The sequence below is a fragment of the Danio aesculapii genome, chromosome 3 (assembly GCF_903798145.1).
Source record: "Danio aesculapii chromosome 3, fDanAes4.1, whole genome shotgun sequence".
NCBI classification, from domain to species: domain Eukaryota; kingdom Metazoa; phylum Chordata; class Actinopteri; order Cypriniformes; family Danionidae; genus Danio; species Danio aesculapii.
This window is the reverse complement of record NC_079437.1, coordinates 51,002,874-51,027,832: the sequence shown is the minus strand read 5'-3', so window position 1 is coordinate 51,027,832 and position 24,959 is coordinate 51,002,874. Positions and strand designations below refer to the sequence as shown.

At 34.9% G+C, this 24,959-nt stretch overlaps 1 protein-coding gene across 1 annotated transcript in view; it reads left to right on the top strand.

The window, feature by feature from the left end:
• adgrl1a (adhesion G protein-coupled receptor L1a) overlaps positions 1–24,959 on the top strand; it is a 370,561-nt gene that overhangs the window by 330,661 nt on the left and 14,941 nt on the right. The window contains exons 17-22 of the mRNA XM_056454205.1: positions 3,762–3,982; positions 11,187–11,253; positions 14,071–14,162; positions 14,239–14,407; positions 16,841–16,996; positions 17,097–17,193. Coding sequence (XP_056310180.1) covers positions 3,762–3,982; positions 11,187–11,253; positions 14,071–14,162; positions 14,239–14,407; positions 16,841–16,996; positions 17,097–17,193 — 802 coding nt within the window. The remainder of the gene's footprint in view (positions 1–3,761; positions 3,983–11,186; positions 11,254–14,070; positions 14,163–14,238; positions 14,408–16,840; positions 16,997–17,096; positions 17,194–24,959) is intronic.

The window sequence follows — 24,959 nt, the reverse complement described above, 5'->3', positions numbered from 1 at the left end:
ATATATTTTTAAATAAATTGGTCATATACTTCATTGGTCATATACATATTTTTCATAGCATAGCGTATTAATTCTGGTACGTTTACCATAAACCAACATAATGACGATTTGGTAGGTTGATCTTTTTGAAATTACGGGATGTGTGGAAAAAAAGACATTGAGTGTGTTAACTAGTGACATTAGGTGCTCTATTTTAACAATCTAGGCGCAAAGTAAACCATTAAGGGTGTGTCCGAATCCACTTTTGCTATTTTAAGGACGTAAAAATATGTTCTTGAGCTTATTGTCTTAATGAGTTATAAGTGTGTTTTGAAACATAACCAATCAGAGTCTCATCTCCCATTCCCTTTAAGAGTCAGTTGCGTCACGCCATGGCGTATATGCTATTTACATGGCAGACTTTGTAAGTGGAAAAACTGAACACTTCACTAGTGAGAAAACAGTTAAACAGACCATCTGCAGCACCAGGATAAAGAATGAGCCTCATCCAATCGGCCTTTCACTTTCACTTTCTCTTTCTCTCTTTTGTGGATAAGGAAACGTGTTGTACGCACAGACATCCATTAGTCTACATACTGAAGATAATTTCGTTTGTTAAGTGCAAAGATTTGTTTCAAAACTATTTTTAAATTCAGTTTAAATTTCCAGCAAACAAATGAACAAAAAACTGAGTTATATCCAAATATACATGCTATGCCCCATATGACCCAAAACCTGACAGGTGGACAAATCTAAGCTTGTTTTTAATAAAACAAATATAAATATGCACATAATAAATACTACTACTACTACTAATAGTAATAACATTATACAAAAGCAAATTGTAAACTAAAAAAACAAACAAATAATCAAAAAAAAAAAAAAAGCGCACCATTTACATTTTAATTCTTTAATTCTTTTTAATTTGTAAAGATATATGCATACTGGTGTACATCCTGCTTGTTTTAAGCAATGTGTAAGCGAGGCGCACAACTAACGTGCTCTGCGCTGGACTTTGAAACATGAAATGCATGAAAGTTGTAGTCTTTGGGGCAGTAAAGGGCTAATATATAAGTCATTCTGGAATTGTGGATACATTTCAAGCATTTTCCATTCATTTTCCTTCAAATGTATAAATGTACTTCAAATGTATCATTTGCAGTAAGCTGAATCAAATAACGAACTATCAATGTATAGATAAATAATAATTATGCCATTAAAGTGCAAAATGTGATAGGGAACATTCGATTGTTGTTTAAATTATTGTTAAGCTTTTTAAATCACTGAACAGAGTTGACAATAACAGAGTTGACATTTTCCACAATCTTGTGTTTTAGCTCAAGATGCTAACCTCACATCAAAAACCACATTGCATAAAAAGAATGTTACACTTTTTCAACGTAAATGTAGTAAGTTCCCAGTACTCATATAGATTATTTTTAACTCAATTGGTTTGTAGCAATCGGTTTCCTCAAACGGTTTGAGTTGCCTTAAATTATTGGGTTTTACAGTACTCCGTTGGTTTGAGTTCTCTTTATTTATTGGGTTTTACTGTGCTCAAATTGCTTATTTTACTCAAATGGATTAAGTTTTAAGTAGAATAAACAGACACACACAAAAATCTATCTATCTATCTATCTATCTATCTATCTATCTATCTATCTATCTATCTATCTATCTATCTATCTATCTATCTATCTATCTATCTATCTATCTATCTATCTATCTATCTATCTATCTATCTATCATGTGTATACAGTTGAAATCAGGATTATTAGCCCCCCTTTGAATTTATTTTTATTTTTTTTTATATTTCACAAATGATGTTTAACAGAGCAAGAAAATGTTCACAGTTTGTCTGATAATATTTTTTCTAATTAACCTAGTTAAGCCTTTAAATGTCTTTAAGCGATATAGAAGTGTCTTGAAAATAGTAAAATATTATTTACTGTCATCATGGCAAAGATAAAATAAATCAGTTATTAGAAATGAGTTATTAAAACTATTATGTTTAGGAATTTGAAAAATCTTCCCTCCGTTAAACAGAAATTGGGGGAAAAAATAAACAGGGGGGCTAATAATTCAGGGGGGCTAATAATTCTGACTTCAACTGTATATATATTTACTTCTCTGAAATTTACTCCCTGTGCATGCACAGTACACAAACTGTGCCAATCATGTGTTTAGTTATAAATATTGATAATATTATGTGACATTCGTACTAAGTGATTTGCTTTGAAGGGGATTCTTTTTTTTTATTCATTGCCTTGAAACATTTGAAGAGTTCAGACGCAAAAATGCCATCTGAAATTTTCTTCTAAAATGAGCATTTTTATTAGCCTCCTGTGTGTAGGTTCAGTAATTTTAATTTTATGGCAAAGAATAAGTTAATTTCATGCTCTTCAAAGTGAAATAACTTACCATAAACAATGGATGCTTAGAATAATTTTCCTTTTTGATGAAAATTTCAGACGGCATTTTGCATCTGAACTCTTCATTTATATATCCAGAATGGCACATAAAAACAAAGTGTATGTCAAAGAGTATGAATAATAATGTCTGCAGTAGGTAAAGTAAATCTAAATATGGTCTACTGATAACAATAGCAAGATTTACTTAAAGGGGTAGTTCATCCAAAACTGAAAATTCATTCATCATTCATTCATCCTTTACTTGTTTCAAACCTTTATGAGCTTCAAAGAAGATATTTTAAAAAAGATTGTCAAAAACATTTACCCATTAACATCCATACATACTGCTGTAGTATTTATTTTTCTTCTGAAGTCAATGATTTTCAGCTTTCTTAAACATATCTTATTTCCTATTCAGCAGAATAAAGAAACTCCAAATGGTTTGGATCCACTTGAGGATTGGTAAAGTTCATTTAAAATGTTTTAGGTGAACTATCCCTTTAATATTTAATTAAAGCATGGTTCCTGTCTATAAATTAAGTAATATTTCATCAGGAATGTTGCGTTGAGTAATAAGCAGACTTTAAATAATAATGACTAAGGAATTGCACCAGATGACAGATGTTAAATTGACTTTTATTATACACACATGCATTTTTTTAAGCTGAAACGGTTAAACTAGTTCATTCAACTTTCAGCTCAGTTGAGGGGCCAATGAACTAAACATTTGTTGCTGACTGGGCAAAAAAAAGAAAGAAAAATTAAATGACAAAATCTCAAAATTAGTGTGGTGTAGTTCTGAACAAAAAAATAAAATGCAAAATGGACCAGATTTCAAGGATTGATCACACAAAAAAAGCACCATTAACCTGCCTTCTATGTCATTCCAAAACTGACTTCCATTTTCTTTTGCCAAAAAGGAAATATTTTGATTAATATTCCTCGACCAAACTTGTTTGGTTCCTATTGACGTCCATTGTACTGTTTGTTTATACAATGAAGGTCAATGGATCCAAAACATTTTGGTTACCAGAATTTCTTCATAACTTCTTCTTTTATGTCTCATCAAAGAAAGAAAAAAAGAAAGAAAGAAAGAAAGAAAGAAAGAAAAAAATAACAGTTGGACTTTATTTGTACAGTTCTGCAAATCACAAAGCAAATATTTTGAAGTATGTTGTTTAACCAAACAGTTAAAAACAACTGTCAAGGGGAGCCAAAATGTTTTGCTTGCCAGTGTTCTTCAAAATATCTTCTTTTGAATTCAAGAAATAAAAAAAAGAAACCCGCTCAGCTTCGGATCGGCTAGAAGACTTGAGTAAATGATATGTCAATATCCTCAAATTGTCTTTTCCTTTGTCTGTTTTTGCACAGATTGCATGCCCCATTTTTGCGGGCCTTCTGCATTTCTTCTTCCTGGCTGCGTTCTCCTGGATGTGCCTGGAGGGGATCCAGCTGTACCTGATGCTGGTAGAAGTCTTCGAAAGCGAGTACTCCCGGAAGAAATACTACTACCTTTGCGGCTACTGCTTTCCAGCCCTGGTGGTGGGAATCTCAGCAGCTATCGACTACCGCAGCTACGGGACCAAGAAAGCGTACGTGTGAATCAGTCTATTTGCACTCGGCCATACAAGGGCCATTGGTTTTTAGAGCCGGGGACATGACCCCTCTTTAAATCATTTGTTTCATTTAAATGGATTCCAGCTAAACGTCTCTCTGGGAGTTTAAATTCCATAAAGCGCAGCATCGCCTTTCACTAGGAAACCTATACTGGTATCATGTAGTTTGCAGTCCAGTTGGAGATTGCTCCCTGTCATGTGATCCTGGCCTGACCAAGGTCATCATGTGAATTATAAATGAAGGCATTTAAAGGTGTTGCATTTTCCCCCCTCTTTTTTACTAGCAAGCATAAGTCTGACAGATTCTGTCCTGATAAATCTCTTTAAAAGAGCACTTCTCAAGGGAACACACTATTTTTAACCAATAGTGAAAACTAACCAGTCTGAGAACAATCTCTGGAGAGATAATGGTTCAAATTAAAACCCAATGGGATGCGTTTTACAATACAGGTACACTAGTAAACATTATTTATACAAAGTTAATATTGAGGTAATATGTTTCTCATGAAGATCTAAACCATTTATTTTACTAAAACATATTAAAACTAATAAGTAGTAAACTAATGGCTATTAAATAAATGTTTAGGTAAATAATTTGACATATTTAATCAACATAATTTCATATATTACTCTGTTTTAGCATAATTCTATATAATATATATGTATATATATATATATATATATATATATATATATATATATTGATCCATATTTTGATCCATTTGTCCATCAAATTTAAGATCGAAGCTTCAAATGAGATTTGAGACTTAAGTTTTATTGAGATTGAGATTAGAGAATTCAGAATTAATGTCTGTTGTCATATGTTATGAAGTCATTTGCCTAAAAATGCATTAATTCATTAATTTTCCCTTGTGTCAGAAAGAACTGCTAACCATGATTTATGCAGTGGATGCCCTTCCAGCCGCAATCCAGTACTGGGAAACACCTATACACACTCATTCACACACACACACACTCATAATAATATTTGAGTTATTTTTTGAAAATTTAATGCGAGTTAATGAGAGAATGTATTCATTATTTTAAATGCATCAAAGAAAAAAGGAATAGTTTCAATGTACAGTGATTTAAAAAAAGTAATGCAAAAGTAAATCAAAAGTAACGTAACGCATTACTTACCAAAGTAACGTAACTAGTTACTTTTTTTAAGAAGTAACTCAATATTGTAACGCATTACTTTCAAAAGTAACTTTCCCCAACACTGATGATACACACTAGGGATGCTCCAATTAGGATTTTTATAGCCGATACTAAGTACTGATTCTTTGTCATTGTGATCAGCCAATTCCAAGTACTGATTCAGATGCTTCAAGCTTTGTATTTTGTCACTGCATAAGCACATTTCCCCTCTATGTATGAGATCTCGCCTTACCTAAGAGAATAAATTAAAGATGTTGCATACATGTAATGGTCAGAAGCAGCTTTAGATAAAAGAATAGATAAAACAGATAAAAATGGTAAGAAAAATTACTAACTGGAAACATTGCCCACGTGTTGTAGAGCTGTGGATGTACTGTATAACCCGAGTTGTAAACTCGTAAATAAAAACTTGTGATAAGTTCATGAGATCAGTTCATGAGATTGGCCAGATCAGCGAGAACTGATCAAGTCTTGAAATGTGATTATCGGCCGATATCGATCTTCGGACGATCGATCGGAGCATCCCTAATACACGCATTTATGAAAAGTCAGGGTACTAAAGTTTTATGGATTTTATTTTAATTATAAAATGTAAAAACTGTCAAAATGGCAGCCTTTCTGTATGGTGTTGTCACTTGTGTAGTTTAGTTCTTCATAGATTAACCCAGAATTGTGAGTCCATTAGTTAAGAATGAATTAACGCATGTTAGTGCACCTGTGTTGTGTAAGTGTGACTACCAATAAAATAATTTAATAAGTCTTGCAACGTCATGGACGTTTCTGGGACATATTAAAAAAAGAATGTGGATCAGATTTCAAGGGACAAATCACCCAAAAAAAAGTTTAAAGAGCCCATATTATACATGAAATAGGGTCATATTTAGGTTGTAAGGGTCTCCAACAACAGTCTAATATGCATGCAAGGTCAAAAAACACTTTGATGGTCTTATAATCTGCATTTATTTTTACCTAATTATCCCAGCGACTCCCATATGAATCGTTCAGCGATTCATTTGTACCCAAACCCCTCCTCAGCGCGAAGCTAATCTGCGCTGATTGGACCGATGACAGCCTGCTGCGATTGGTCGACACGGACAAGGCTTCAGCACGAGGCAGAGTGAAATGCACAGCTGCTAATCTACAATATAAAAGTAGTCACAGTGCATGCACGCTTCATAGTGGATTTTGGCTGCCAGTGGGTGAATGTAAACACAGACGATGGACTAGAAAATACTGACGACTAACTATTTTATTAAGCAAAAAGTGCAAGAACTGGCGAGGAGGTCACAGTCTTCTTGCTCTTTTCACACACACACACACACACACACACACACACACAGGGCCTGCGCGTCCATAGAGGACCGGCTGAATAGAGAGGGCGCGGCGCTCAGTTATATCCGCGAATACCCGTGCGTTACACACACGAGGAGACACACACACACACACACACAGAGGGCCGGCGCGTCCATACAGAAGCGGCTGAATAGAGAGGGCGCGGCGCGGCGCTCAGTTATATCCGCGAATACCCGTGCGTTACACACACGAGGAGACACAGACACACACACACACAGGGCCGGCGCGTCCATAGAGGAGCGGCGCTCAGTTATATCTGCGAATACCCGTGCGTTACACACACGAGGAGACAATAATATTGAGCTGAAATATTTTGAAACTTGTCCGTTGCATGTGTGTAAACAGCTGACGATCCGTAATCAAAGCGGCACGCGTCGTGTTTTCAACGTGGCTTTACACGCGATATGAGAATATAAAGAGTTAACCTGATACAGTACACGCAGTTACAAGTAACAAAACACAACTAAATACATAATTTGCAAGCTAGAGTAAACGAGGCAATAATTTTAATCGCACGTACTTACACTGGTGAAATGGGGGTAGAAACTGATCCATGATGCACTGATCCATGTTCTGACAGTCTATACTGATCCTTCCTTTAACAAACTGATGAAGTCTTCTTTGAAAGCATATAGTTTTCAGAAGCACTCAGAACTGCTCAAGGCTGGGCTATATTGCTGATGTTTCATCTTTGATTAGACTGTCCATAACATCCATCTGCACAGCGTGACTTCATTCGACCGGTGTCTGTCTGTGTGTGTGTGAGACTTTTTTTTCTGTTAGTGGGCAGGGCCGCAGGTTTCAAATCTCCCGGGTTTGCGCGCCCAACTACTTGTGTTTCGTAGCTGCGTCATCGCGAAACACCTAATGACTCGTTATCAAGACGACTCGTTTGAAGCACTATGAGTCGACTCTTTTATAGATGAATCAATAGTTTTAAACACTGTACACTTACAGATTTAAGCCTTAGCTGGATATTTCACTTCACTTAGAGCTGTGTTACACACTACATGGAAGGGCATTTTCAAAAACCCATAATATGGGCTCTTTAATTTACTGACCCTTATGTCATTCCAAACATGCATAACTTTTCTCTTACAAAAGATATTTTGAAGAATGTTATTGAACCTAACAGTTTTGTTTAGAATGCAATAAGAAAACAAATTTGTTTGGTTTTCATGAACATTAAAATATGTATATATTAAAGGGATAGTTCACCCAATTGTGTGTGTGTGTGTGTATATACAGTTGAAGTCAGAATTATTTTAGCCCCCCTTTGAATTTAATTTTCTTTTTTTAATATTTCCCAAACGATGTTTAACAGAGCAAAGAAATTTTCACAGTATGTCTGATAATATTCTTTCTTCTGGAGAAAGTCTTATTTGTTTTATTTCAGCTAGAATATAATCATTTTTTAATTTTGAAATAAACATTTTAATGTCAAAGTTATTAGCCCCTTTTAACATTTTCTTTTTTTTTTTTTTTTGATAGTCTACAGAACAAACCATCATTATAGAATAACTTGCCTAGTTAAACAGAAATTGGGGAAAAAATAATCAGGGGGGCTAATAATTCTGAATAATTCCAACTGTATATATATATATATATATATATATATACATACAGTTGAAGTCAGAATTTTTAGCCCCCCTGATTATTTTTTCCCCAATTTCTGTTTTACGGAGAGAAGATTTTTTTAACACATTTCTAAACATAAAAGTTAAAAAAATTTTCAAGACATTTCTAAACATAATAGTTTTAATAACTTATTTCTAATAACTGATTTATTTTATCTTTGCCATGATGACAATAAATAATATTTTACTAGATATTTTTCGATGCACTTCTATACAGCTTAAAGTGACATTTAAAGGCTTAATTAGGTTAATTAGGTTAACTAGGCAAGTTAGGGTAATTATGCAAGTTATTGTATAACAATGGTTTGTTCTGTAATCTATCGAAAAAAAAAGTAGCTTAAAGGGGCTAATAATTTTAACCTTAAAATGGTTTATAAAAAGATTTAAATTGCTTTTATTCTAGCCGAAATAAAACAAATAAGACTTTCTCTAGAAGAAAAAAATATTATCAGACATACTATGAAAATGTCCTTGCTCTGTTAAACATCATTTGGGAAATATTTAAAAAAGAAAAGAAAAATCAAAAAGATTTAATTTTGACTTCAACTGTATATATATATATATATATATATATATATATATATATATATATATATATATATATATATATATATATATATATATAATTCCAAAATTTACTCACACTTTACATGTTTCAAACCTTAATGAGTTTCTCTCTACCGTTGAACAAAAAAGAAGATATTTTAAAGAATGCTGGAGACCTGTAACCATTGAATTCCATGGTATTTGTTTTTCTACTCCATAACAAAAGTCCTGTCGCCTTTTAGAAACAACAAATAATAACTTGACTAGTTGATCATTTGGTATCAGAAGTGGTTTATATGAAAAGCAAAGACTTCAAATTACACTTAATTTACCAAAACAAAATGTAATAATCATGCCTTGATTTTTTAATATTATAATTAGGACAATAAGATCTGACTTTGCTTAGACAAAAGTCTTGTCACTTAACAGAAATAATGTACAGTATAGAACATAGAGTCACGGTGCATTGGAAAAATAATTATTGGAATATTGACTCCCATGAGCTTGGATGACTGCATCTATACACCTCTGCAAGACTCAAATAACTTAAAATAACTTATTAATAAAGTCATCTGGAAATGCAAATAAAGCATTCTTGCAGGACTACCAGAGTTCATCAAGATTGTTTCGATTCATCTTCAATGCCTCCTTAATCTTACCCCAATCATGCACAATAATGTTCATGGCTGGTGACTGGACTGGCCAATTCTAGATTACCTTGACCTTCATTGCTTTCAGAAACTTTGAAGTGGAGGCTGAAGTATGAGAAGGAGCATGATGAAGAATTTGCCCACTCCTGTGGTTTGTAATGTAATGGGCAGCACAAATGTCTTGATACCTCAGGCTATTAATGTTGCCATCCCCCTCCAGATCTTTTGCACACCCCCATACTGAATGTAACCCCAAACCCTGATTTTTTTCTACACCAAAGTCCATGCAGGCTCCAATAGGTCTTCTGCAGTCTTTGTAATGATTGGGATGCAGTTCAACAGATGATTCATCTGAAAAATCTACCTTTTGCCCCTTTTCCAAATGATCAACTAGAAGTTAAGTTTATTATTTGTTGCTTATACAACTGAGATCGATAAAAATACTTTCATCAGGTTACTGCTTTCCAACTTTCTACAAAATATCTTCTTTTGTGTTCAACAGAATAACAAAACTCATTAAGGTTTGAAACCACTCAGTAAACAGTGACTAAATTCTTATTTTTGGGTGAACTATCCCGTTAAGTGACTTTTTAAATGGTCATCTTTATGCCTAGAAAGTAGGGATGAACCGATACCACTTTTTACAAACCAATACAAATTCAAGTATTTTAATTTGTGTACTTGCTAATACCAAGTACCGATTCTGATACTTCATAGATTTGGTTTCAATGATATTTAATTTTTTGTCTGTAGCAAGGGTGAACAAAAAATCTTTACACAAAAGGCTATTCCAAGCCAAAAATAAACACACATTGTTGATAACCATGTAAATCGATAGACCTTATCGATTACCGATTAAGCATGGACATTTAAATGATGACGAAAATTAGCACTAGCTTGTTTTGCTTTGATCATAATGCAAAGATCATATTGCGTATTCGGTTTATTCTTCAGTAGCCAATAGATCCGTTAATAATGTATTTTATTAACCAATTGTTTATAAGGACTAAGCTATTAATATATAATACATTAATTAATGCATTAAGACATTGAAGTCAGGTAGGACACATAGTGAATTACTGTTGAGTGGTATCAGTCCGTGGTTTCGGCATTTCATATACGATATGAGTACGAGTATTTCTTCAAGTATCGACCCGATACCGAATACTGGTATCGATATCGGTGCATCCCTACTAGAAAGTATGGAAAATCAGGAAAAATGAATGACTAAAATAGATATATTGTTTAATAGAATGTGACAATCGTTTATTTATCTTTTTTCTTAAATAGTTAACAGATTAATAGACGTATTAATTGGGGCAGGGATTTAATGAGTGGGCGTGCTCTAATTGATCGCCCAGCGGAAGTTACCAGAATCGCTCACAGCACCTTTAACTGCTCTGATTACTGCCTGCACGAGCGTATGTGTGTGTGTGTGTGTGGATGAGCGTGTTTGTGTGCACGCGAGTGTGTGTTTATGTGTGTGCGTGTGTGGAAAAATAGCACAGCTGCAGACTTTTGAATGTTGACTACAGTGCAGAAAATGAGACGCTGACTCAGTGTGCTAATGATTAAAAACTGAGCTTAACCTTCAACTAGACTTTTATTGCTTTTTATTAGCTTTTGTGTGGCAAAAGATATGCATCCGGATGTTATTATTAATACTATTTCAAGATAGTTTTCCAGTTTTAAAAAGGTATTTGATGATCAATAATGTGCTACCAAATAAAATAAAAAAAAACAGAAGCATTAGCATGTGATGAAGTAATCATTCTGTGAACGTTGAAATGTCACTTCTAAAGTGTGTATTATGTGTGTGTGTTTTGTGTGTAGGTGCTGGTTGAGGGTGGATAACTACTTCATCTGGAGTTTTATCGGCCCTGTGTCCTTCATTATCATGGTATTGTTCTCTCCAAACATTCAACGCTCTCTCTGCTTTCCTCAGAGTTTGTTCTTTTCTCCCTCTGAAAAGTGCTGTGCTAGTCATATCAGACAAAGCACTTTTGTTCACCTATGGATCTGTTGCTGCTGACGACTATGTTTTTGGCTGTAATATGCTTTATATGAGTGTGGAGTTTAGATTAGGTTTAGATACGGGAACTTGCTGACATTTTTGGTAATTACAGTATATTTTGCTAATGCGCTACCGTTGGGCTGTGTTGTTATTTTTGAGGAAGTTTTCTTGCTTGCGCCAGCCTCTCATCTAACCTGAACCGAGCAAAACTTTGTGTAAATGTCTGTACTGCCATTCTCATGTAAATCAGTGCATATATATATAAGTTGAAGCCAGAATTATAAGTGCCCCTGAATTATTAGCCACCCTGTTTATTTTTTCCCCAATTTCTGTTTAGAGAATATTTTTTCAACACATTTCCAAACATAATAGTTTTAATAACTCATTTCTAATAACTGATTTATTTTATCTTTGCCATGATGACAGTAAATAATATTTGACTTTTTTTTTCAAGACACTTCTATACAGCTTAAAGTGACATTTAAAGGCTAAACTAGATTATTTAGGTTAACTAGGCAGGTTAGGGTAATTAGGCAAGTTATTGTCTAATGATGGTTTGTTCTGTAGACTATCGAAAACAAAAAATAGCTTAAAGGGGCTAATAATTTTAACCTTAAAATGTTTTAAAAAAAAAATTAAAACTGCTTTTATTCTAGCCAAAATAAAACAAATAAGACTTTCTCCAGAAGAAAAAAATATTATCAGACATACTATGAAAATTTCCTTTCTCTGTTATACCCCATTTGGGAAATATTTAAAAAAGAACAACGAATTCAAAGGAGGGCTAATAATTCTGACTTCAACTATATATATATATATATATATATATATATATATATATATATATATATATATATATATATATATATATATATATATATATATGTATATATATGTTCCAGAAAATAATGTTTTAGGCCTTTATCAGCATGTTTATCACATAGGCCTTTATCAGCATGTTTAAAGGTTACTAATGGTCCAGTTACCTGCAGCAGTTTACTTTTTTGAATTCTGGCTGTAGTGTGGTTTAATGAAGTTAATTTCATCTCACTGTAATTAAAGCCTTTGCTAAATGTTTTACCAACATAAAGAACTGTGTAATGGTTAAGTTTTAGATGTAATTTCAAATTATTTAAAACAAATTAAAATTGAAATTAAGTGTCCCCTCAACCCTGTTATGGTCTTCAACCTCGTCACTGTATTCTCAACCCTGTGACATTAATATATTTGGAAAATAAAATAAGGAAAACAATTAAAAATAGAAAAAAAAAATGATTGCTGAGCTTCAACCACCATGTTAAGGCCTAACATTGTAAATATGTGGTAGATATATACCTAATTGTAAAACTTTTTTTTGAAAAATTAAGAGACCACATAATGCATAATTTGTATAATTGTAACTTAAATCAGATAAAAATCTAAAACTTATCAAAAATGTTACATTTTAGCCATTAAACTGATTTGAGGGACATATGAGTAATAAGTAAATGTTGGTTTTATTGCAAAAGCTTTGTAAAATACTATTATTAACAACTCCGTTTTGTCCGTTACGGGGTTAAGAATAAAATGTGTTCAAATAAGAATAAAACTTAAAATAATGTAAAGGCTTTAACGCCTGAGGTGGGAAAATATAATTTTTTGAAAGTTTAAATTATGTGCCTAATTATGTAGGATATTTAAAAATATAATTAAAACACTTTAAAAAAATTGTTTGCTCAAGTTGAAATATTACTGAATGCCAGGAATGACCCTATATTTTTCACAAGCAATTTGGCTAGTCTTAGAATTTTTTTTAACTCAATATTATTAGCCCTCATGTGAATGTGTACATCTTTTTTTTTTCAAATATTTTCAAAGTGCTGTTTAACAGATATATTTTTCAACATATTTTTAAACATAAAAAAATTAATTATTGTTATTTTTTTTGTCTTTGCAATGATGACAGTGAATTATATTTGACTAATTACTCTGTAAGATACTTGTATTCTAGGTTAATAAGGTTAATTAGAGAAGATTAGGCAAGTCATTGGACAACAGTGATTTGTTCTATAGCGAATCAAAAAATAAAAATAAAAATAAAACAATAACACAGTATGTCTGATATTATTTTTTTCTTCTAGAGAAATTCTTATTTGTTTTATTTCAGCTAGAATAAAAGCAAAAGTATTTCGATAGTCTACAGAACAAACCATCATTATAAAGTAACTTGTCTAATTACCCTAACTTGCCTAGTTAACCTAATTAACCTTAAGCCTTTAAAAAGTCATTTTAAGCTGTATAGAAGTGTCTTGAAAATAGCAAAATATTATTTATTGTCATCATGGCAAAGATTAAATAAATCAGGTATAAGAAATGAGTTATTAAAACTATTATGTTTAGAAATGTGTTGAAAAAATCTCTCTGTAAAACAGAAATTGGGGAAAAAATAAACAGTGGGGCTAATAATTCAGGGGGCTAATAATTCTGACTTCAACTGTGTGTAAAAGGAAACTCATGAAATTGAAAAGTCACATCAACCTTTAAGCGTAAGTTTACCGTACTAAACTTTTCAGCTACATCTGAAAATTGTAGTTTTAAACCTTGTTTACACCAGTAGCTTTTCTCACTTGTGATGGATTTACTGAAATGCACCTTCATATTAAATATAAACAGGTTCATAAAGTTACATCTCTAACACCTCTTTTTTCTTTCTCCCACCGTCAGTTAAACCTGGTGTTTCTCATGATAACTCTTCATAAGATGATCCGTAACTCATCAGCTCTTAAACCCGACTCCAGCCGCCTGGACAACATCAAGTGAGAATCTTCCCCTGTTATCTGCAGTTTTGATGTGCTTTTATGCATTTATGACTGTGTACTTGTTATCCTTTAGGTCCTGGGCTTTGGGAGCTATCGCTCTGCTCTTCCTCCTTGGCTTGACCTGGGCTTTCGGCCTACTCTTCATTAATGAGAACACAGTCATCATGGCGTACCTCTTCACCACCTTCAATGCCTTCCAGGGCATGTTCATCTTCATCTTCCACTGCGCTCTGCAGAAAAAGGTCAGCGCCGTTAATGTTTCAGACCTGGATAGGACATCAGGGACACATTTGCTCAAAACTACACCAGACGTTAGCTAAATAGGGGAAAGAAAACATTAAATGATGCAATGTGAATCAGTTAAAAATGCTAAAGATTTTCTCTGTTGGGTAATAAACATATTTTTTAACAATTAGAGCTATTTTTGACACTGTAAGGACAGGCTTTATAAAGACACAGAAATGGCACAAGATACAACCAATAAAAAGTACAAAGAGCTGTCTAGCAGTGATGACAGTGAATTGTAATCTGCACTAAATCATTCAATGTCTTTTTCCCCATTTCACAGAACTTTTTCTTCTTTGTTTTAGCAAATATTTGAGTATAACCTCCTAACAAATGAGAATAAAGATGTATGGGAGAGGTTAAAATAGATAAAGAGGGCTGATCCGTGGGTGATGGCTACTGGGACGCAAGGTGGGGTCAACCTCATCTGGGTGAGGGTATCTGATGTTAGAAGGCCCAAAACACCCAGTGATTCCAGTGCATCTAGATGATGTACCTTGCACACACCATATTTTAAGAACACTTATTATTTTGAATTATATAATTATTTGTAATATTGTTGGTGTGCTGACTAACATACTAAAACACATTTATACTTATTCACAGTTATATTATAAAATGTATTCAATATATTCAAGTACTTTTCTAACTCTCAGTGGAAATGACGTAGAATTTTATTTTAGCTTAAAAAATGCTTGTCAATTCAATTAACAGTTCACTTTAACCATATTTCAAAGAAAATAGAAATTATGATATTACTTATATCTTATTGAACTTATAACTTACTGAAGTGGGTTAAAAAGCTCACTAAATTAATTAAAAATAAAAAACAAAATCTAAAACAAATAGCACTGTTGTACAGTGCAACCGGAAAGTATTAATAGCGCTTCACTTTTTCCACATTTTTTTGTTACAGCCTTATTCCAAAATTGATTAAATTCATGTATTTCCTCATAATTCTACACACAATACCCCATTATGACAATGTGAAAAAAGATTTTTCGAAATTGTTGCAAATTTATTAAAAATAAAAAACCTGAAAAATGACATAAACATAAGTATTCACAGCCTTTGCCGTGAAGCTCTAAATTGAGCTCAGGTACATTCTGTTTCCACTGATCATTCTTAAGAAGTTTCAGCAGCTTAATTGGCATTCACCTGTGGTAAATTCTGTTTATTGGATTTGAAAAGGCATACACTTGTCTATATGCATGTCAAAGCACAAACCACGCATGAAGACAAAGGAACTGTCTATAGACCTCCGAGACAGGGTTATCTCAAGGGAAGTTTACAGAAAAATTTCTGCTGCTCTGAAAGTTCCAATGAGCACAGTGGCCTCCATCATCCATAAGTGGAAGATGTTTGGAACCACTAGGACTCTCCCTAGAGCTGGCCGACTATCTAAGCTGAGTGATCGGGGAAGAAGGGTCTTAGTCAGGGAGGTGATCAATAACCCGATGGTCACTGTCTGAGCTCCAGCGTTAGAGAGAAAAAATCTTACAGAATGACAACCATCTGTGCAGCAGTCCACCAATCAGGCCTGTAATTTGCCAAAAGGCATCTGAAGGACTCTCAGACCATAAGAAATAAAATTATTTGGTGTGATGAGACTAAAATTGAACTCTTTGGAGTGAATGCCAGGCGTTACATTTGGAGAAAACCAGGCACCGCTCATCACCAGGCTAATACCATCCCTACAGTGAAGCATGGTGGTGGCACCATCATGCTCTGGGGATGTTTTTCAGCAGCAGGAACTGGAAGACTAGTCAGGATAGAGGGAAAGATGAATGCAGCAATGTACAGAGACATCGTGAATGAAAACCTGCTTCAGAGTGCTCTTGACCTTAGACTGGGGCAACGGTTCATGTTCCAGCAGGACAATGACCAAAAGCACACTGCGAAAATATCAATGGAGTGGCTTCACAACAACTCGATGAATGTTCTTGAGTGGCGCAGCCAGAGCACAGATTTGAATCCTATTGAACATCTTTGGAGAGATCTGAAAATGGCTGTACACCGTCGCTTCCCATCCAATCTGATAGAGCTTGAGAGGTACTGCAAAGAGGAATGGGCAAAATTTCCCAAAGACAGATGTGCCGAGCTTGTGGCATTATATTCAAAAAAACTTGAGGCTGTAATTGTAAAAAGGTGCATCAACAAATTATTGAGGCTTTTAATTAATATAATATTATTAGTATGCCATTTATTGTAATTCACTTAAGAAGTGCATTCTGTGAAAATATATTCTTTATGCTAAAATAATAATAAGAAGAAGAATTTCCTTTAAATATGTACATTGCATGCTGCATTTAGTGTAGCTACTTTACCCACATAGATTAAATTCTGCATTTAAGTGCTTATAATATACATTATGTGTGTATGCATTTCAGGTGCATAAGGAGTACAGCAAGTGCCTGCGTCATTCATACTGCTGCAGTCGCACCTCCACAACCAGCTCTCACGGCTCTCTGAAGAACTCTGCCCTCCGCACAAACAACAGATACTACACCGGCAGTCAGACACGCCATGCAGCCGTGCACAGACAAGTGATTCACACACACACACACTTACCACACCAATGCATTACTGGTCATACGCTGCTGCTGTGTCCATCTCACAATCACATCACTGCTCTCACTGTTTCAGAGCCGTATCCGGCGCATGTGGAACGACACAGTGAGAAAGCAGACGGAGTCGTCTTTCATGGCCGGAGACATCAACAGCACCCCAACCCTCAACCGTGGTGAGACCGGCTTTCAGGCTTTAAACAATCTTCCACAGGCAGGCAGTCCATTGTCAATCAACCTCTGACAATGTGTCCATGCTTGAAACTCACTATGAATTTTAAATCGGAGTAGTATTTTGGTAGGAAATGCCTTATGAAACAGTTAAAACAGTTGAAGTCCCTCTTGAATTATTATTGCATAATGATGGTTATTTCTGTAGGGAATGTATTTAGCATAAGGAGCTAATAAAATGTATCTTAAAATGAGGTAATTCCATGAAAATTAAACTCCAGGATCCAAGTGCAGGTTTAATAAGAATAGTTGTGCAAGCAGGCAATGGTCAATACAGGTGTTGCTGGGAGCGATGTGACGTTGTGCACCAAGGCTTCGAAGCATGTATAAAAAAATAAATGATACATCTCGCAGTTAAGCAGTGTACCGGAGCTTAATTCGTTTAGCCATAATCACGTGATCAGTGACGTCTGAAGCTCCATTTTCACCTATATCCATGTGACTGCGTCGAGTTTTGATACAAAGGTTTAACCTTGTGGGTTAGTAAACTGTATAGTAAGAAATGAGGTGTCAATTACATATATTTCTGCTGTTTCAGAGCACTGCACCGGCCTCACGCACCAGTAATTTAACTAAAATACAATAGTAATTTTTAGAAAAAAGTTTTTAAATCATACTAAAGTGCATTAGAGTATTATTTACAACAATTTTTTCATAAATTCTACATCATATTGTAGTATAGTGTGTAACTGAGGCCAGCTGGTGAGTGCAGTGCTGAAGCCTCCGTAGAGCAATCCCCTTCCATGCAGGAAGCACCAGCTCGATCCCCTTTTGGAATGAGTCGTTGGGTGTATGTTGGACTATGATAAACGTAAATACTGTTGAATACCTTTGATTTTACTACAGTCATCTGTGGTGTAATGTAACATACTTTATATGTAAACTAGCAACAGTAAATGAGTAATTTGTTTATATTACTGTTGTTGTATTACTACATGAATGAGTTGGTTGGTTGTGAACATTTGACATTTTTGCAACACAGTGCTTTCCCACACTTTAACCAGCAGGGGTCCTCATTGAGCTCTGATTTGGAATGCTTCGAGTAACGAACATTTTTCTGATACAATTGAGTTGAAAGGTTCAATGGTTCAGAAAGCTTAATTTCACCATCATTAGTTGCTGGTACATATGGACAATGAAAATCATGGTCATCAAACAGGCACTAGTTCAACATAGTAGGGTTGGCTGACGTGAAACTGATGTTTCGGCACAGTGTCGAGATCTCGAAGCCCAAGTGTTTCAAAACACTGCACTGAAGCATGATCCGAAACACCCAGGTCATGTGACTAAATTGTTTCGAAACACCTGGTCACGTGACTAAAACGATTCAAAGCATTGATAATTTCAGAAGCGTTTCTAGACTTGGCGAATCTGCATTTGACTGACAGGGTCAGGACAAAACTCTGTCTCATATAGCCTAGAAGACCATGCTTGTGCACACTTTTTGCTTACTGTGCTGCAAATGGCTTTTGGGTTTGAATCCCGATACAAATACTGACATTATGATTTTATGTATTTTAATATATTACTGTTTTATGGTGTAGTCTAGTTAGGATACAGCTGCGCCATCAATGTAGCATCATTTTTGTAACACTGTATAACAATAATTAATATGTTTACAGTACTGTGATGGCTGGGTTTAGGGTTGGGGTAGATGTTAATAAAATACATTAAATGGGAAATTGAATGAATAATTGAAATCATTTTCGTTAATTTCCGGCTGCAATGGTATCTCATCAAGCAACAACCTTGTGATACCAGAGGAAAAAACATTAAAGGAAATACTGTGCAAAAAAAAATTATCCTTGCTTTGTTAAAATATATTTAGGAAATGTTTGCAAAAGAAAAAACTAAATATTAATTTTGACTTTTAATAATTTGTATATATAAACATACAGAATCAAGTCAGAATCATTAGCCCCTCTGAATTTTTAGCCCACTTGTTTATTTTTTCCCCAATTTCTGTTTAACAGAGAGAGGATGTTGTCAACATATTTCTAAAAATAATAGTTTTAATAACTCATTTCAAATAACTGATTTCTTTTTCAAGACACTTCTATACTGCTTAAAGTGACATTTAAATGCTTAACTAGGTTAATTAGGTTAACTAGGCAGGTTAGGGTAATTAGGCAAGTTATTGTATAATAATAGTTTGTTCTGTAGACAGTCGAAAAAAAATAGCTTAAAGGGGCTAATAATTTTGACCTTAGAATTATTAATTTAATATAAATTAATAACTGCTTTTATTGTAGCCGAAATAAAACAAATAAAACTTTCCAAAAAAATTATCAGACATACTGTGAACATTTCCTTGCTCTGTTAAACATCATTTGGGAAATATTTAAAAAAGAACAAAAATTCAAAGGGGGCTAATAATCCTGACTTCAACTGTAAATATAATTTTTAAACAGATTTCAATAATATTTACACAACATATTTCAAAGCTGCTGTAAAATCTGATATAGTCCTACAAATGGTGTATTTTTTAATTTTTTAACATTAGATCCACCCAAAGCAAACACACTGGTTGTTTCTATAAAATGAAACACTATGGTCTCTATGGTGACTGGCTGTTTCTTTAGGATACGATACTTATTATCCATATTAGAGGTCGCGCTTTCTTATTATAAAGTATTCTTAGCACAAAATCTTTCTCACATTGTCATTATGGGGTATTATTGGTGGAATGTTGCAGAAAATAATGAATTTAATTCATTTTGTAATAATGCTGTAACATAACAAAATGTTGAAGCTCTGTGAATTTTCAGATCCACTGCAGTAATACAAATGAAGCGTGTTGATGTAAACACCGACATTTGGTCCACTAGTAATGTTTTTTTAATGCTGCAAATGTTTTCATCCAAATGTTTCTTCACTATTTTCTTCCCTCTCTCCGGCCCCTAGAAATAAACAGGCTATTTTTCTACGCTTTTCACATGTGAAATGAGAAACAGCGCTTTACAGTGCTCACACATGGTCAATTATATCTGCTTCTGCCATGTTTTTCATTAGCAGCTGGTTTGTGCAGCCTGCATTTTTTTGAGACACATTCATCTGTGCTAAAAAGCTGAAAAATCTTTTTAGATTTTTTTTTTTTTCTTATTTGGAATTAAATTTGGCAAACAGTCAGAAACAGCACATGATTTGGCCAAGTTTCCTGTAGTTTAATGAGTTTCTACTGGTGTTTAATCCTTACTTCCTTGTTAGATGGATGTTGTCATATAAGTGTGCTACTTTATAATTATTTATATAGTGTTATTGTGTTATTTGGAAATACTGAAGCATTTATGTTTATATTTTAAGCTTTTCAACTTGTTTTATTTGTCAAATATGACATCTGGACATCAGTTTTTCAAACAAATGCTGATTCATTATCTTATTTAAAATGAGACATTTAAATTGTGCTGTCAGAAACAAATTATATAAACATGTCTGACAACATGTCATCATTTCTGTTATTCATTCTTTTTCCTTCGGCTTAGTCCCTTTTATTCATCAGGAGTCGCCACAGCAGAATGAACCGCCAACTTATCCAGCAAATGCCCTTCCAGCTGCGACCCAGTACTGGGAAACATCCATACACACTCATTCACACACATACAGCCAATTTAGTTTCTTCAATTCACCTATAGTGTATGTCTTTGGACTGTGGGGGAAACTGGAGAACCCGGAGGAACCCTACACGAACATGAGGAGAACATTCAAACTCCACACAGAAATGCCAACTGGCCTAGCAACCTTCTTGCTGTAAGGCTACAGTGCTAACCACTGAGCCACTGTTTAGCCCTATATCTTTTTTGTTATCTTAAACAAAAAGATGGCTACATTTCAATTTAAAAATTAGGAGAAATGTCATCAGTAATTAACATTATTATTTAGCATTGAATAATTGTCACTCTTTTGTTTGTTTGACTTCTTTCATTGTCCCCATCAGAAAGTCACTTTGGATAAAAGTGTCCCCTTAATGATTACACCTAACACATGTGAGTGTACAATGTTGGCAGCTTAGAAAGTTTTAAAGGGGTGGTCCGTAGAGTATTTTTAACGCTTGGTTGTGTTTATAAGATGCAAAGCAATGTGTGCTCATGCTTCGCTTGCAAAAAATCACGTTACTTTTTTCATAAATCTTACTTTGATTATATACAGCTACTCAGCTAACATGAAAACCACAATGATATTTCCTAGTTTCTCTGAAACCCCGGCCTCTAGAGTCTGATTGGTCAGCTAACATAATGTGCGGATCAGCTCCACTTCACCAGGAAGCGTCATGTCCAGTCACGCCTCTACATGCACGCGCTGTGCCTCTGCTGTGTAAATACTGTCAGTCAGTGTAGCAGTGTCAGTGTAAGCATGAATCAGACAGAAATTGTGCACACAGCTGAACATTTTGCCTGCTCTCTGAATTAAATTCTGACAAGTGTCTTTCATATATATTTCGATTATACACAAGCGTAAGTAAAATTAAATGTTCACATATCTTTTGCGAGTTCATTATTTGAGATGTAGAATGCACGGAATGTGTCTGCATAGAGAGACACTGCAGCACTGCCGAGGATTGTGGCTGTTTTCAGGGGTTTGACTGATAAATATTAATTTGTAGCTAAATTGTTAGCGGTGCCAAACAGTATTTCCCATTGTTTACATCTTTATTTACGTCTTTGCTACAGCATACAGCTAACACTGGAAACTATGCATGTAATAGATCAATTTTAACAATTAAAAATACTTACAGATTGTGGCTCACAATCCACAGCTTCTTCTATTAGGATTGGAGCTGCTCCTTCTTTGAGGAGTTTTAGCCAAATCCAGCACTGAACTGGGAGAGATTCTGGAAGCTGTCCTTTGTCAAATGCTAGCTATATATATTTTTTATAATTCTCTGTAACGTAATTAAAATTAAACTGTAAGCACTTCTCTCTTTGTGTCATGTTAAAATGTACATAACCTGAAGCTTTTGTGATCTCACTAACCCAGATGTATTTTTTGTAGTCCCCAAACTTTGTTTGCTGCAGGCTTTGCAAAACTAACTTTGTAAAAGCCAATGTCTCCCTTTGCATTGAACTTTAAGTGTATTACATTCAGAGATGTTCTGCTACATTACACATGAACTAAAGTTGAAAATATGGTAATATAGTGGACCACCCCTTTAATAATATAGTACATAATCTCAACTAAAACATGAAAACAGGGCGAGACATATAAGTTCCTCCCCTTTATAAAAAACAGCCAATAGTGTTCTTGTTTTTAATCACAGCTCTGCCAGTAAGAGTGTTTGAGATCAATTGCATCAAATGAAATCCAAATAAGAAGTTTCTTGACGGGGGCGGGGCATGTCAGACACTTAGAGCAGTGGTTCCCAACCTTTTTTTTTGCCTGAAACACCCTTTTTCCCCAGAAAATATTGTAAGGCCCCTATCTAATGACTCTCAGCAAAAACCTCAGATACTGTTTTTTTGTTCCTGTTGGTTGTGCACCTTTTTTACCAACCAAGATTGCCAACGCCATTATAAGGACACAGATCACTCTGCCTATTCATGTCAGAGTCCTGTAATTTGTGTATAACTTTGTGTGTAATTTTTGTTGTTGGTAAAAAAAAGACCATGCAGGTCAAGTAGTTGAAATGGTAGGCTACAATTAATTAATTAGTTATGAATTAATTAATTATTCATAAATAATTAATTTACCACCACCTATGGCCAAATTGGTCGACATCGCACAACACTAGTTTATTCATTTTCTTTTCAGCTTAGTCCCTTTATTAATCTGGGGTCGCCACAGCAGAATGAGAACATGCAAACTCCACACAGATATGCCAACTGACCCAGCCGAGGCTCAAACCAGTGACCTTCTTGCTGTGAGGCAACAGACTACCTACTGCGCCACTGCATTGCCATCCAACCCTAGTTATGATGTCAAAATAATTTTGACAAACTGCAAGCCTTGGACATTTATATCAGGTTCATATCTTCCTAATGCGACTTTTGTCCCTGTTGGAGCACATTAGCGTATAGATATCATTAAAGCTATATTGATACTAACATCTAAAATAAAACTTTATTTTAATTTCATATTTAAATATACATATCAAGTATTGAGCACTTCGACGCCATCTATATCCGTAGATCTGGAGCGTGGTGCACTGATCAGCTCAGGGATCAGTGTTTGTGGGAGTAAAGGGGGGGGGGATGTGGCGACGACAGAGAAGCCGCAACTAAATCAACCGCCACTCTTTATGCTAATTCTATCCATTTTGTTTTTAATGAAGTGATTAGCCGCCGAATGAACGGGGGTAATTACTCTAATTGAGGAGAATGACAGTAGCGTCCTCACTGCAGTGCACCGATTGTTGCTTTCCGGGGACTTTAATCAAGGCGAGAGAGTTTGTACGACACAGAACGGCAGATCTAAACCATATAGCAGGAAAAAAGAGAGAAGAATAGATTCCGGGGAGAAGAAGCGGCAGGGTTTTGTGCCGCAGGAGAAAAGTTTGTGAATGTTACAGGAGTGAATGGCAGTCAGAAGTAGAGATGGAGGGTAATAAAAGGCGTGTGTGTGTGTGTGCACCGCTGGCTTTATCAGATTCATCTCCTATTGCTCTCATTTCCCACTTCACCGCCGTGTGAAGTCTTTTCTGTGCTTCTAAGAGCCGCTGTCGTATCTGCATCTCTCTCCCGCTGGCCTATATTCAGCCTCGTATTTCACACAACACACTTCTGGGAGATTTTTACATGAATTACAGGAATCTTTCACATTCTGTACAAGTGAAGCTACACTGGCAGGATTGTGGTGCGATGTTGATTAACACAGAACATAATTTAGACTTTTCTGTAAATGATTCCTTTTTTTCGGTGGGACTATTTTCCTAGGTGGATGAACATACAGTAGTTACTTTACTTTAAAAAAGTGAATAAACCCAATGACTTAATAGCAACATGTTGACTTTATTTGAAAAAGAAGGTAAACCTGCTGTAACTTGGAACTGTTAAGTTGACTAATAAAATGGCCATCTGAAATTCTTGATTCTCGATCGTCAGCCGCGACATTCCAAGGCATGTTATTCTGAGAAAACAACCGCTGCAACTAATAACACAGGCTCATCCGAGTACATTGAATCATCTTGACCGTCACTGAATATTTTCACATCCAATTTTTGACTGTTTGATGCCAGCTTGTGACTAAATAATATGAAGGTTAGTGTATGCTCCATTCAGCCACTTTTGTTTTCATCAGTTTTGCATTTAATTAAAGAATTAATAAACTAAAGCAGTTCAGAGCAATGTTTTGTGTCTAATGCTGGCGTTTTGTACCAACTAGCCATTTAGTGTCGAGCTGCCAATAAACCTTTCAGGTATTATTCTGTGACAACAACCGCTTGGATGTACTTTATCTCATACTTAATGTAATTTTTATAATTGTGCACATAGTTCAGTTAATCATTTTAATGCAGCAAGTTTACTCACTCACTTTTTTTTTTAAGATTTATTTTTGCCTTTTTTTAGATAGGACAGTAATGAGACAGGAAGCGAAGTGGGAGAGAAAGAGGGGGGGGGGTGTTCTCAAGCCGGGATATGGCTACTGCACCATTTGTTGGTGCGCTAACCACTAGGCAATTGCGCCGACTCTCACTAACTTTTTACAGTATGAGTTACTGACTCGGTTTCTGTGGGTAGAGATTGGGATGTAAGCAATGCAATGTACTTTATGCTGCATG